Source organism: Camelus dromedarius, chromosome 24 (genome assembly GCF_036321535.1).
Source record: "Camelus dromedarius isolate mCamDro1 chromosome 24, mCamDro1.pat, whole genome shotgun sequence".
NCBI lineage: Eukaryota > Metazoa > Chordata > Mammalia > Artiodactyla > Camelidae > Camelus > Camelus dromedarius.
In genome coordinates this window covers 22,504,622-22,520,993 of record NC_087459.1, presented here as the reverse complement: position 1 = coordinate 22,520,993, position 16,372 = coordinate 22,504,622, and the positions used below count along the sequence as shown (strand labels likewise).

At 36.1% G+C, this 16,372-nt stretch overlaps 1 protein-coding gene across 3 annotated transcripts in view; it reads right to left on the bottom strand.

The window, feature by feature from the left end:
* The window catches only part of TPST1 (tyrosylprotein sulfotransferase 1), a 76,037-nt gene that overhangs the window by 24,648 nt on the left and 35,017 nt on the right, over positions 1 to 16,372 (bottom strand). For all 3 annotated transcript variants that reach the window (XR_004130677.2, XM_031432805.2, XM_031432800.2), the window contains exon 3: positions 12,853 to 13,051. Coding sequence is in view for 2 of the 3 variants with exons in the window: in XM_031432805.2 (XP_031288665.1) it covers positions 12,853 to 13,051 (199 nt within the window). In the remaining variant the exon portion in view is untranslated. The remainder of the gene's footprint in view (positions 1 to 12,852; positions 13,052 to 16,372) is intronic.

The following is a 16,372-nucleotide window of genomic DNA, read 5'->3' as shown; positions in this document are numbered from 1 at the left end:
ATATCCTGGATGCAGGGATGAATGGACAGTTGTATGAAAAAATAAATGAATGAATGAAATCATTTCATAGTGGTCTCCATTTTTATATCTGAGGAATTGAGAGCAAGGACTAAAACAGATTTTTGAACACCTGTGTTCATGGCAGCATTTTTTTCACTACAGCCAAACAGTAGAAACAACCCAAATGTCCACTGATGGATAAATGTACAACAGGTGATATTCCACTAGAAGTTGAATGCTGGGTCATGTGGTAACTCCATGTATATAAACTTTCTGAGGAACTGTCAAAAAGCACCATTTTACATTCCCACCAGCAGTGCATGGGGGTTCTAATCTCTCCACATCCTCACCAACATTTGTAATTTCCTTTTCTTTTTTTCTTTCAATAACAGCCATCCCCATGGGTATGAAGTGGTATCTCATTGTGATTTTTATTTGTATTTCCCTAATGACTAGTGATATTGAGCACTGTATTATAAATATTTTAGATTTCTGCAATAAGATAAAAAACCTTTCTGGCCAGAGAGACTACCCTTCCAAGACCAGCCAATTCTTAGAGATAGCAAGGGGCCTCATCTGAAGGGTGTCTCTGATATACAAACTAACCAATCCAGGGCCAGACTTCCTCTATCTGGCCCCTATACCACAGGAGACAATATTCCTCCCCCTTAAGCATCCCAGGGTCAGGTGTCAGGTAAGGAGGGAGCACCCCTTTACCCCAAAATCCCACTGAAACCATTAAAAACAGTCAATCCTAACCAGTTCACCCTGCCCTGTCTTGCCATTCCCTTGGAAACCCCAATGTAGTTTCTGGCTTAGACCTTGCCCTTGTTCCTGTTTTCTGCCTCCTGACCATCCTGGTGGCTTTCTAATATAGCCCTGCATGGGCTCTTGCCTCTAGGACCTATGAAGATGATGAATTGTTTTCCTGAGCCTCTCCTCTGACTCTCATAAAAGAATGAGACAAGCATTTCTTCATATGCTTACTGGCCATCTGTATGTCAATTTAAGGCCTTTGTCCATTTCATGTTTAACTTTTTGAGGAAATGGCAGACTGTTTTCCAAAGTGATTGTACCATTCTACATTCCCACCAGCACTACATGAGCATTCTAATTTCTCCATTTCCTCAAACATATTATCATATATTTTTCATTTTGTTTTTATTGTGGTAAAATATACTTAACATAAAATTTCCCATTTTAACCACTGGCAAGTGTACAGTTCAGTGGCATTAAGTGCATTCACACTGTTGTGCGACCACCACCACTATCCATTTCTGGAACTTTTTTTTATTCATCCCTTACTAACATTCTGTATCCATTTAACAGTGACTTCTAATTCCCTCCTTCCTTGAGCTCCTGATAACCAACATTTTACTTTCTGTCTTTATATATTGGACTATTATTCTAGGCACCTCACATGAGTAGGATCATAAAAATTTGTCCTTCTGTATCTGATTATTTCATTTAGCATAATGTCTCCAAGGTTCATCTATGTGGTAGCATGTATCAGAATTTTATTCCTTTTTAAGGAATTTCATTCCACTGTATGTATATACTACATTTTGTTTATCTATTCATCTATTGATGGACAATGAGTTGTTTCCACTTTTCCGGCTACTGTGAATAATGCTATGAACACTGGTATAAAAATATCTGATTCCCTGCTTTCATATCTTCTGTGTACATATCCACAAGTGGAATGGCAGGAGCATATGATAATTCTATTGCTAATATTTTGAGAACTACCATACTGTTCTCCACATGTTTTTATTATAGGCATCCCAATGTGCATGAAGTAGCATCTGATTGTGGTTTTGATTTGCATCTTTTTAACGGCTAATGACATTAAGCATTTTTTCATGCCTTCTTAGATACTTATATAGAAGAAACCCACTTAACCAAATTCAAATTCAAAACACCTTTTCATGATAAAAATGCTCAGCAAACTAGGAATGGATGGGAGGAATGGGAGTTCTTTAATGGGTAAAGAGTATGTTTTGCAAGATGAAAAAGTTCTGGGTATCTATTTCACAACAATGTCAATATACTTAATATTATTGAACTGTACACATAAAAATGCTTAAGATTATAAATTTTATGTTATGCATTTTTACCACAATAAAAAAATCAGTTTCTGGTAGGTTGCAGGTCTAAATGAGAAAAGTAAAGCAATAAAGCTTTTATAGATAACATAGGAGAATATCTTCGTAACTTGGGATTATGAAAAAGATTTATTAAACAGTATAACAAAAGTATTAAACATAAAGATACAGGCACTAAATTAGGCATGAAAATCAGGAACTTCTATTCTTGAAAAGAGAGCCTTAACAGAGAGAAAAGGCAAAGCAGATAAATGGGAGAAGATACATGAAATACGTATAAATGCCACAGTATGTAGAAAATTTCTAAAAATCATTAAGGAAAAAGCAAATGATTCAGTAGGAAACTGGGTAAAAGACTTGAAAAGTCATTTCATAACATAGTCTAGTGGCAAATAACATGAAAAAGTGTTTGCTCTCACTAGTTATTACAGAATAAAAAATTTAACCATAATGAAACATCACTGCACTCCTATAAGAAAGACTAAAATTTTAAAAGATCGACTCTAACAAACACTGGCAATGTAAACAACTGAAATTCTAGTACATCTGCTAGGGAGAGAGGGGGAGCACTTTGGGAAACTCTTGAGCATTATCACCTAAATTTGCACATACAAATGCCCTCTGACCCAAACTTTCATTCTCTGAAGGAAAAGATTAACTCAGCAGGCCTAGTTTGCTCAAATGTTGTATATTCCCAAGAAAGGCCTATTTTCAGGACTGGCTCTTGGCTGGCTCCTGGGATCTGAGCTTGGAATGTTCTGTCTATAAGAATATTTTTGCATGTCTGAGGCCTTGGACCAGGTGGTACCAGTTTGAGCAGATAGCTTATGTTAGTAATTTATTTATGGTGAACATCCGTTTTTTTCTCGGAGGTGGGGGTCCTGGAGCATAAGTAACTGAAGTCAGTCCTGCAGACACTACACATCTACGTGACTGACCCCCCGTAAAAACTCTCGATTCTAAAGCTCTAGAGCTCCCTGGTTGGCAACAATTCACATGTTGCTGACTGAATGGAGCAAACCCTGGGGGGACGTGTGAAAGACAGCACCTGGTTTCCTCCAGAGTTTCCCCCATATGCCTTTTCCCTTCGTAGGTTTTACTTTATATCCTTTTGCTATAATCAGCTGCAACTGTGAGCATAAGAATTTTGGATTACTGTGAGTGATCTTGGGAACTCCTAATGTAACTCTCAGGCATATTCTCAACAAAAGTGCATACTCATTTTCATCAAAAGACATGTACAACGATATTGTATATCAACATTAAAACATCCCTAAAACTGTAAACAACTCAAATGTCCAAACAGTTGTGTAATTATAGTATAGTACTAAGTAACAAAAATAAACCACTGTGAAATGCAACAGCATGAATCTCACAAATGTTAAAGGAAAGAAACCAGACACAGAAGGACACTGTCAATACCCTCCAGCTAAAGACTATCAGGAATATATAGCTGTAGCTGAACATGTTGAGTTCATTACTCATTTAAGCAAAGGAAGACACACATCATGGGAAATGCAGGATGTCTCAGTAAGAGTGTTAGAAAGGACTTTCATGACCCAGGGTTAGATGATTTGGGGAAGAGTCTGAGGAAACAGGAGTTTGCTCTGGACTGGGTGCTGCCCGCATGTAGGGATGATTCTATGACTGGGTATCTTAATAAATCTTATCTAGAAGGAAGGCAGACAAGAAGTGAGACTACAGCTGTTTTTTGTAAGCAGCAGTAGTCACTCATATTAGACCAGAGGTGAGTATTTGTGCTTTGCACGGTGATCTTGATGTTTTCTGAGTGCTTAAACAAAATCATGAAGTGGTCTTGTCTTTTCTCAGTTCATCATGGTTAAAAAGTAATCGTGCTGATGCTCCATGAGATCATTTACATCCAATAGGAGGCCAACATGTCTTAGTGGTGAGCACCATACCAGTTTCCAATAAACCATGGCCTAGAGGTTGTGTCAGATCAGTTCCTGGATGTCAGAGACTACTTTTCTTTCTTTCCTCAAAATATACTGCATGATTCCATTTATATGAAGTTTCAAAACAAGCAAAATTAAATCTATGATGGCAGAATTCAGGACATAAGTTATCTGTGGAATGAAGGAAAGAGGAGGAGGAGGAAATAATTTGGAGGGGCAGGCAGAGGGCTTCTGAAGGTACTGATACTGTCTCCTTGGAAAGAAAAAGAAGCATCTCTGGGTTGGAAAATGGTGGAAAAACCGAAAGGAATTGGCACTAGTCTGCACATTTTTCATTCAATTATAAAACATGATCACTATAAGATGAGCTCTTTGTATGCTCTCCTACCTGTCAAATCATGATTTAGGAAGAAATATCTAGTTGTTGAAATGCAAAATACATTAAGTGAAATATATATGAAGAATTCACATGATGCCCACTGATGCTTATTCAAGATTTCAAGCCCCCAAAATGAATATTTGAACAAAGCAATGTTGAACCTCTATCAATGCCAGCTACTCTGATTCCAAACAACAAAAAAGAATACAGGCATACCTTGGAGATAATGCGGATTTGGTTCTAGACTACCAAATAAGGCAAGTATCACAAAAAAGCAAGTCATACAAACTTTTTGCTTTCCCAGTACATATACAACTATGTTTACACTATGCTGCAGTCCATTAAGTGTGCAATAGCATTATGTCTAAAAATAATGTACATACCTTAATTTAAAAATGCTTTATTGCTAAAAAATGCTAACCATCACCTGAGCCTTCAGTGAGTCATAATCTTTTTTGCTCGTGGAGGGTCTTGCCTTAATGTTAATGGCTGCTGACTGATCAGGGTGGTGGCTACTGAAGGCTGGGGTGGTTGTGGCAATTTCTGAGAATAGGACGATGATGAAGTCTGCTGCAATGACTGACTCTTCCTTTCATGAATGATTTCTCTGTAGCATACAATGCTGTTTGACAGCATTTTATCCAAAGTAGAACTTCTTTCAAAATTGGACTCAATCCTCTCAAATCTACTGCTGCTTTATCTACTGAGTTTATGTGCTATTCTAAATCCTTTGCTGTCATTTCAACAGTCTTCATAGCATCTTCACCAGGAGTACATTCCATCTCAAGAAATCACTTTCTTTGCTAGTCCAAAAGAAGTACTTCCTCACGCATTAAAGTTTTATCAAGATACTACAACAACGCAGTCACATCTTCAGGCTCCACTACTAGTGCTAGTTCTCTTGGTATTTCCACCACATCTGTAGTTACTTCTTCCACTGAAGTCTTGCTCCCAGAGACACCCAAGAGGGTTGGAATCAACTTCTTTCAACCTTCTGTTAATGTTGATATTTTGACCTCTTCCCATGAATCACAAATATTCTTAATGTTCTTAGTGGCATCTAGAATGATGAATCCTTTCCAGAAGGTTTTCAATTTTCTTTGCCCAAATCCATCAGAGGAAACTGTCTATGGAGACTATAGCCTTACAAAATGCATTTCTTATATTATAAGACTTGAAAGTCAAAATTACTCCTTGATCCATGGGCTGCAGAATGGATGTTGTGTTAGCAGGCATGAAAACAACGTAAATCTCATTGTCTGTCTCCAGCAGAGCTCTTGGGCGACCAGTTGCACTGCCAACAAGCAGTACTATTTGGAAAGGAATCTTTTTTCTGAGCAGTAGGTCTCAACAATGGGCTAAAATATTCGGTATTTGTAAATAAATGTGCTGTCACCCACACTTCGTTGTTTCATTTACAGTGTACAGGCAGAGTCGATCTAGCATAATTCTTAAGGGCCCTAGGATTTTCAGAGGTAAATGAGCATTGGCCTCAAAGTCACCAATTTCATTAGCCCCTAACAACAGAGTCAGCCTATCCTTTGAAGCCAGGCATTGACTTCTCCTCTTTAGCTATGAAAGTCCTAGCTAGCATCTTCCAATAGAAGGCTGTTTTGCCTACATGAAAATCTGTTTTTTAGTGTAGCCACCTTCATTAATTGACTTTGCTAGATCTTCTAGATAACTTGCTGCAGCTTCTACATCAGGACTTGCTGCTCCAGCTTGCACTTTAATGTTATGGAGCTGGCTTTTTTCCTTAAACCTCACGAATCAACCTTTGCTAGCCTCAGACTTTGTCTTCTGCAGCTTCCTCACCTGTCTCAGCCTTCACAGAATTGAAGAGAGTTAGGGTCCTGCTCTGGATTAGGCTTTGGCTTAAGGGAATTGTGTTGTGGCTGGTTTGATCTTCTAACCAGACCACTAAAACTTTTTCCATATAAGCAATAAGGCTGTTTTGTTTTCTTATCATTCATGTGTTCACTGAAGTAGCATTTTACATTTTTTTCAAGAACTTATCCTCTGCATTCCAACTTAGCTGCCTGGTGCAAGAAGCCCAGCTTTTGGCCTGTCTTGGCTTCCAACATGCTTTCTTCACCAAGCTTAATCATTTCTAGCTTCTCATTTAAAACAAGAGACATGCAACTCTTCCTCTCACTTGAACACTTGGAGGCCACTGTAGGATTATGAATTAGCCTAATTTCAGGATTGCTATGTCTCAGGGAATAGGGAGGCCTGAGGAGGGAGAGAATGGAGACCTGGGGGAATGGCAGATGGCCAGTTGTTGGAGCAATCAGAACACACACAACATTTATCAGTCAACTTGTCTTATATGGGCATGGTTTGTGGTACCCCAAACAATTATAATAATGATAATATCAAAGATCATTGATCACAGATCACTATAACAAGTATAATAAAAATGAAAATGTTTGAAATATTACAAGAGTTATCAAAATGTGCCACAGAGACATGAAGTAAGCAAATGCTCTTAGAAAAATGGTGCCAATAGACTTGCTTGACACAGGATTGCCACAAACCTTCAGCATGTGCCTTTAGATGTGATTCCTTAAAAATGAAACAATACCATGTATCTAGTATTCTGGCTGGGAAGCCACAGCCTGATTTAATCATGAGGAAGTATCAGATAAACTAAAATCGAGAAACATTATGTAAAATAACTTGCCTAAATTCTTCAAACACTTCAACATCATCAATGAAAGACAGAGAATATATGAGGATCTGCTACAGATTAAAGGAAACTAAAACAATAGGAAATTAAATACAATATGTAATCTTAGACTGAAACTTGTACCGGTAAGGAGAAAAAGCTAGGAAGTACCTTATTGGGGCAACTGACAACACTGAAATATAGACTACAAATTAGATAAAAGTATTGTGCCAATGTGAAATTTTCTAAATTTGGTAACTGTACTGTAGTTATATAAAATACCTTATTCTCAGGAAATATTAAAAGCAAAGGGGCATGACGTATACACCCAATAGTCAAATTATAAATAAATAAAACACAATACAGTGTGTGTGTTTGTAAGATGAAAATGATAAAACCAAAGTAAATCTGGTAAATATATTTTACACACACATGTACAGAGAGAGAGGGAAAGAAAGAAAGAGAGGAAAGGAGGAAGGTGGGATGGCGGGAGGACATGATGGGCAAAGGTTAAAAATCAGTGAATCTGGGAAAGGACATACCAGAGCTCTCTGTATTACTCTTCCAACTTTAAAGTTTTAAATTATTTCAAAAGAAAAAAAATAGATATTACTCCAGTACCATTCTTTGTTTTACTTGAAAATACAATGAAATTTATGGATTTTATTTCCAGGAATATCAACTCGTATCAACACACGTAAATTTGTTGTTCAGAGGGTAAAAAGACACCAAAAAGTACACACAGCTTAAGAACTACTGTGCCATTATTTTCTAACATATAGCACTACAAAAAAGAATTTTGCAGCTAGCATAATTTTTGATCCTTTGTAGATAATCTATTTTTTTCTGCCTTGATATATGCAGGGTTTTTTTTCCAGGGTCCTTAAAATTTAAAAACACCACTAAAATATATCTAGGTATAGACATTTTTTCATAATATTCTTTAGAACACAGTGAACCCATTTATTCCTGAGGTCATTTTCAGCCTTGGAAACTTTTCTACAATGACAAATTTGATTAATGCTGCTGTTGCATTTCTTCTGGTTTCTCCTTTGGAGATTTCTATTATTCATTAAGTCTCAATTTCCTTTCTTTAGTATGTACAATTTTCTCTTACCTATCATTTCCATCTCTGTCCTTTCACTGGGCATTCTGGGTGAGCATCCCAAGTATCCTCTCTATGTCATTAATTTGGTTTTTGAGAAGTATCAGAGCTGGTGAGAGATATTTTATAATGATAAAAGAGTTAATTCCTCAAGAAGATGTAAAAGGGTATGCGCCTAATAATATAGATTGAAAATACATGAAGCAAAATTGATGGAACTAAAAGGAGAAATAAGACAAATACACATCTTTCTCCAAAACTGATAAAATTTCAACTCCCCAAATCAATAAGAATTAGAAGGTTTGAACAACACTGTAAGACAACTTGACCTAGGTGATATTCATAGAACTCTTCCACAACCACAGAATACACATTCTCTCAAGTGACATGTGAGAACATATGCTGGCCATAAACCAATTTTCAATGTATTTCAAAGGACTAAACCCATACTAGGTGTGTTCTCTAACCATAATGAAATTAAATTAGAAACCAACAATAAAAAGATCACCAGAAAATCTCCAAAGATTTGAAAAATAAATGCCATTCTAAGAAGTCTGGGCTCTATTCAATAGTACCAATTGAGCTATTCAAGGTTTACATAAGGGAACATACATTCAGATTTGAGCTTTTAAAAAATTATTTCCATTGAATATTTTTTAAATGTAGCGAAGATTGAACACACATACACAAACAGAAATAAATCTTAATTCATGTGAAAAATGAGAAGAAACTGAACTAAGGTAGCTGAAACAGAATTGAATCAAGATACTTTCAAATGTAGAATCAAGGGGACTTGTTACCCAGTTAATTACATGTGATCTTAAAGTTAGGTAATCCTAAGTAACTTTGATGACTAGATAAATAGAAATGCTATGTATGAAGATGGGAAAAGCTGGGAGAAGCAGGTTTTGCTGAGTACAGGAACTAGAACACAGGTGTGCATTACAGGCTCTACCTTTAATGCGAGGACATCAGTTTCAACTGTTGCAGCTTCCTACTGTTTGGTTCAGGAATATAACCCAACTCCCTCTCCCAGCTCACTTAATTAATACTCAAGTTCCTTCTTGTTTGTTCTGTGGATTCTGCACACTGATATGTGCTTTTCCATTTGACTACTTGCTCTTCCGTAGTACTGTCTAGTCAGGGTTTCAACTGGATATTCCATTCACACTTGGATCTACTTTTCAACTCACTCTTCAGGTTTAGTAATGAGGTCTTTGAACTGCTTTTTGGCTTCACCCACGTGTCCTGAGGACTCTGCTCCTCATATCTGCTCATTGGCTCATAGACACTGCAAATATAGATAAACACAGCCTCATTCCACTCCTATTCAAAATTCTTGCTCAGTTTAGTGAACAATTCCATCTAGCTTCTGCCTATCAGGGAACAAATTTGGACAATAAATTCATTTTGGACATTGAGTTTGAGGCCCTTGTGAACATCCAGGTAGAGAGATATAGAAAGCAGGTGGGAAAAATGAGCCTGGGGCTCAGGAAAGAGACCCACTGGGAGATACAGATTTATGATCATCAGCAAATAGGATGTAATCAAAGTCACATGAGTGGATGAGCTTGATCAAGGAGACTACAAAACAGAATTCCTTAATCTGATGGGCATCTATGAATTTACTGAAATTGTGGGTAAGAGTCTGTGTATGTATGTGTCTGTATTTCTCAGATAGGGATCCATAAGTTTCACCAAATTCTCAAATAGGCCTGTAAATCTAAAAAGATTAAAAACCTATGGGGGAGGGAGAAAGCTAGAATGTAACCTAGAGGGCACCATTTACTGAAATGTGCTACAATTTTGGGATTAGAGGCCACGGTGGGAAAGGGTACAAAATACGTTAGCATTTCATTTCCAATTTACCATCGGAGTCACAGCAGCTATGAAGTAAATGAGTTTCTATTCAAAATTGGGCAACATGTCCCCAAAATATGCTGACTCAGACACCATACTTCTAGACCCAAAACTGTATGAAAACCAGAACTTTTAGGCCTGGAGCTTTGGATTTTATATTCCCAGTGAAAATGTGAGTACTTTCCCACTCTCATCCCATAAATAAAGGGAACGACTCCCTAGCCATGTGTTTTCTCTGGAGCCTCTCATGTCACAGCTAGCAACTGAAGATCACTTTTTAAGCATTACTTTATGAAACCTCATGATCATCAGCGCTGGATATATTAGCATCTGAGTTTTTCCAGGCAAAAAGCTTTAAAAGTACATAGTTTTTGGATTATCTGAAGGCTTATGAAACTCAATCCCATGAAACAAGAAAGTCAGCGTATATGCATTATCACAAAGTGCTCAAAATGCAATTATAGTTCACGCTTTATCTTTTCTTTCCCTCAAAATTATTTGTCACTTTAGACATAGACAGAGATGGGGGAGAGGTTTTTTCCAGTGTGCATTTGGAAACCCTTTCAAAAGCCACAAATGTGTATGAAACAAATTCTCTAGTCACAAGGATTCAAACCACAGCATTCTTCCCAACTTAACCACTCAAGCAAGCCAAGAATAATCTAGCCAGACAACTTGCATGTAAGAAAACTGTAATGTCTACTGCTTGGAAAACCTCTAAATATCATGTATACATGTACTGTGGATTACAAAAACAATTTCAGTATTGCACAAAGGAGAAAGCTATGAATTACCAATTACCAAGAGATTACAAAGGACTATGTTAATGGATGCTGGACTGATGGATACTTCATCTTTAGCAGAATGTGATTCACAAAACTTTAACACATATAAAACTTTTTTAAAACTTGAGGTCTTTCAGAAAAGAATACATACAGGTAATAACTGAAAAATGTTCAATTATTTTAATCAATGAAACCTATTAAAATTAGCAAAAATATAAAGGAAAATTACCTATATTGTGCTGGTAGTTTGAAAGATTAAAAAAATTATCAACATATATCGTGGACCTTAAAAAACTTTCAGATACTCTGACCTGGTTTAATTCCATTCTCATTAGTATAATCTTAAAAAAGAAAAAACTGAAATGCAGTATGTGCAAAAATGTTCACTGAAGCACTGTTTGTCAAAGAGAAAATTGTAAACAACAAAAGAAAAATGATAAAATGAATTATAGAAGATACACTAGGGAAACATTTTATCCATTTGTTCATTCATTCATTTACTTAGTACTGTGTTTCATAAAGGATGTAAGGTGGCTCATAATGATTTATCTACATAACGATGAAAACATATTTAAAAAGCATATGCACAATGGGAAAATGCTCATGAATATTAAGAGAAAGTGCTGGATATAAGATTGTATGTTTGCAAAAGTAAATTATAAAATATGTAAGCTTAACTTTGTTTAACAATATGCAGAAAGGAAGGGGAACCCATTAAAATATTATGAATGGTAAGTGTTTGGGTGGTAATATCAGAGAATTTTATTCTCTTATCTTAAATTTCGTAACTTTTAGAAATTGAGCTTAAATTTTTATGATAAAATGTGTGTATGAAAAATTTAAAAAGATGGAGATTATTTAAAAAAATAAAAATCTGCCCCCATATATGATAGTTTAGAAGAAAACAGCTCTTTCTACATAGCTATTAATGAACTGAAAAAGGAAAAACAAAAGTAATACCTAACAGTAAAAAATCTACATGGAAATTAGCCTCATGAAATGTAAGTTTGTTTGTCAATTAAGGGTATCAAAAGAAGGACAGGATAAAGAGATGATATATCATAAGGCTGCGGGGAGGGGAGAACTCTGACATAACAAGAGAATGCCAGATAAAGGTAAGGAATTTTAAACCTTGAAACCAAATACCCTACCTGCGAACTTATGCTAACATGGTTGACTTGTTTAAACTGTAGTTTCAAAAAAGACTGCATCTAGAGACAGAAAGTAGAATTGTGGTTACCAGGGGCTGGAGGAAGGGGGAATGGGTAATGACTACGTAGTTTCAGTTTGGAAAGATGAAAAAAGTCCTGGAGATGGATAGTGGTGACAGCTGCACAACAATGCAAATGTATTGCACATTTATAAACTGTAAAAATGGTAAATTTTATGTTACTTATATTTTACCACAATTATAAAAAGAATACATTGAGTTCTGGTATGAAATAGATTATACTGGTAAGGCATATGTTGAGATTCTTTGAGTTTTCAGTCTTCCTGAAATAAAATAAAGATGTGAGCATAACTTATTAAAATAAACAGTTGTAATTACACTTTTTAATAGCAACTTTCTCTCTTTCAGAGGGTAGTTTATTGTATCTGTTTAATAATTCTTATGAAGCCAATGTTTAGTTATCAAGTATTGAGAAATCATGCCTTATCTAAACAAAGGTTTAAAAGTAAAGTATTCATTAGATTCAAAGTAAAAAGAAACTATAAGTGAGGTCACTAATAATTCTGCATTTATGCAAATTTGTAATAATCAACTATGAGAATAAATTTCCCCAACAGTAAGCATCATTCTTAGAAATTGGGAAAAATAGATTACAGAATTGTCCCCATAGTTCCTGGGAAGTCTCAGTTATCCTTAAAATGCAGTGGAAGACTTATGATTATAAAGCATTCTGCAAATATGATTTTTCTAATTTAAAAATATCTTCTGATCATAAAAAAAGCAAGAAACAAAAAAGAAAAATATTTTCCAAGAACCAAATTCCACATCCAGTTTTCTTAATTCACTTTAAAAATCTCACTTACCCTTCTCGTGTTTTCAAGGATTTTGGGATCAGGTTTTCCATAGTTAGGTGGGTTGGCGTATGGGTCATATCCAAGTTTGGCAAGCATGGGTGCAATCACTGCCATGTCTTGTAAAACATCTGGAGGGATCTTCCCAACCCATTTTGATAGAGCGCCCACATTGACTGGCTTGATGACTTGGTCTGTAGATCTCTCCACTCTGAAAGCAATATAATGTGAATAAATATTCATTTAGACTACTAAAAAATGTGTTAAGAGGCTACTGGAAATTATTTTCAGTAACTTTAAAAATGATAAGTCTCCGGATTATAAAGCTGTTGAGAGAGAGGGCATTATTCAGGCTTAACACATTTATCAGACTTTCAATGTTCTCAATTTGACAGCAATCATTGGTAACCTCAGATTTCTAGAAATAGGAAAAGAGGTCAGCTGAAAACATCTGCACAAAATGGGTTGACACTTTAATTACAACATTCAGAAAAAAAATAACAAAGATAAGACTGCTTAGAAAAACTTACCTGAAATACATTAAAAACAACAACAACAAATAAGATGGACTGATGAATGATGACTAGAGGGACAGACGGACAGATTATGTGACAAAGTAAATACAGCAAAATGTTATTCATAGCTAGTGGGTATAATTCTTTCAGTTCTTTGTATGTTTGAAATTTTTCAATAAAATATTAGGGGGAAAACAGCCAACCATAATCTATAAAGAATGCAAGATTTCATTTGTCTTATTTTTCAGTTTATTTCCTAAAGAACCTTATTATCTAAGGAAGAAAAAGAAGTGCTGTTTATGACTTTCAATATGACAAAATAAGTGTCTTCTAACTCTTGACCTAGAGATTTACTTTAAGCTTATAGTGACATCAAATTTGACTAAATAATCTGACTCATAATTTTAGGGTAAAATATAATATAAAATGACATCTAGATTAAAATTGGATCTGAATTAGCAGATTCGGCCAAATGACTATAAAACAAAAGTGCCTAAGAGAGTTTTATGTCATAATGCGTTAGAAGTCACTCATAGTATTCTAATAAAAAGTAAAAACACTCTTTCTTTAAGTATACGACCTCTCACTGCAGATAGTCATCATCTGATGAAGAATCCCTCAAAGGGGCTCTGCTCCTTAAAAAATACATAAGAGAAAATAAAATGATTTTTCCCTGGGATTCTGTGAGGCCACTAGCTCCAGGCTTCCTCCCTGTCTTGATGGCCACATTCTTTTTTCTCTCTTAAAAATTTCTCCAGGACTCCGCTTAACCCACTGCTCTCTTCACTCTGTACATTTTCCCTCTTTTCTGGACATTTTTTACATGTGTAAAGAACATCCCAGTTTGTCCAGGACAGTTCCAGTTTATACCTTTTGCACCCAGCTTAATTATTAACAGCACATCCCACTCACACCCATAAATGTTCAAGTTTGTATGTTAAATTATATGGTCACCCTACCCAGATACTCTACTCACATCTAAAAACAAAGATGGTCTAAAACTGAAACCATCATCTTCTCCTCAAAATCTATTCTTCATGTACCTCTTATCTTGACAAACAGCACCACCCCCATCCACCAGGCAAAGCCAGAGATCTCAGATGGGGCAGGGAGAAAGCAAGATCACTTCTAAGTTACCCAGTTTCAGAGGCTCTACCTTTGAGTAGGGCAATCTCTCCTCTATTCCTACTGCCACTAACCTTAGTTCATGTCACCATCATGCTCACCCAGATTACTAAAAGCCTCCTAATTTTCCTGTATTTAAGCAGCTGGCTTCCTTGCCCAACAATCTATCATTCCACCAGACTATAAGGAAGATCTATGTTTTACTAATCTCACGATCACTAGTATCTAGCATGTTAACATGTAACAGATTCTCAATAAATGTCTACTAAATTAAAGAGTAAAAGCTTTTCATGGCAGGGAAAAAACCCGATAAATTTAGTTTATATAAACATACTCAAGAGAAGTCAAAGATCATATCTTTATAAGGAAATCAAGTGACACAAGATGAAGTAACTAGAGAACATCCAAGTGCTGAACTACACGATATTTACTGTGGGTGCATTAGGAATGTTAGAGAAAGGGAGTCATGCCTGCAGAGAGAAACATCTTAAGAAGAAAAAGGTTTATAGTTAACAAAAAACAATTTTTTTCATTCTATGTCAGGCACTTTGCGTATGGTATCCATTTTAATCCTTGAAACCACCTCAAGAGAAAGACATGGATCAGTACCCATTTTTCAAATGTCACAATTGAGACCCATAAGTAGTTTATTCAGGGTCACACGTCTGGAAATAACTGAGTTAGAATTTGAACCTATGTCTGTGTGTCTCCAAAGCTCCCGTTTTACCCAGTTCTCCTACTGCTGTCCAATTGATCATCTTAATTTTTACAGTCTATACTTCCCTGAAAACCCTGGCCTCTCGTTCTATACTGCATAGACTGAGCAAGTCATTTTGCCACAATGATAAAAACATACTGTATATGTAATAGATATACGCACTGCTGTGCTAGTAATGTTTAACAGCCTGATTTCCAAGAAGGAAAAAGCCATGATTTGTGGCATTTACCAATGACCAGTGATGTAAATACTCCCACAATGGCTGATTTCAACCTACTACCTCTACGTCAACAACTGCAGAGTTGAGAAGGGATGTACAAAAATGGGCTGTCTACAGCTAGAGCAACCCAGCTCCAGCAGACCACCATACATCCACAGGACCACAAGCTCTTACCCCAAATTCTGAAATCCAAGAAGCTCCAAAAACTAAATATTTTCCTGTAACTTATCTGGCAGCAAAACATTACCTGAACTGACAGGAATCTATTTATAGCCTTTATTCTACTTGGCATAAACAATCATACTCTCAGATGCAGAAATATTGATGTGTCTGATTACAGAGTGCTGATCCAGAATGAGCAAGGATGTTATATGATATGTTTTATGTATATCATATGACCTTTCTAGAATCTAAAAATTTCTGAATTCTGAAACACATCTATTTTAAGCAGTGAAGTCACACATAGGGTCTTGTATGTCGTGACTGGGAAGTTGGCTTTATCTTGAAAATGATGGGGAATGATAGAAAGGTTTTAATCACAGGATGGACAAGACCAGATTATCCTTATCTGCATTCAATGTTGATGACTATGGGAAGGGCAGATTGAAGGATGGGGCAACCTGGGGTCAGAAAAACCAGTAAAAATGTTCAACTATATATTGAGAGAATTGAGAAATGATTAAAGTTTCAACTAGAGCAAATGACATAGATAGGGAAAGAAAAAGCCTCCACAGATTTTCTTTTTAATTGATAAGACTTAGTGGCCAATTAGATATGGGGAAAAGGAGAGAAGGGAGTCTAGATGAATTCAGATTTGACTTGAAGGACTGAATGGATGGTGTTATCATTCTTATTACAATAGATAGCATGGAGGAAAAGCAATGTGGTGTTGCTTAGTTTTGTTTCAGGTGTAGAGAACAAAGAAAAAGGTAAATTGATAGTAGTCAGGAAGTT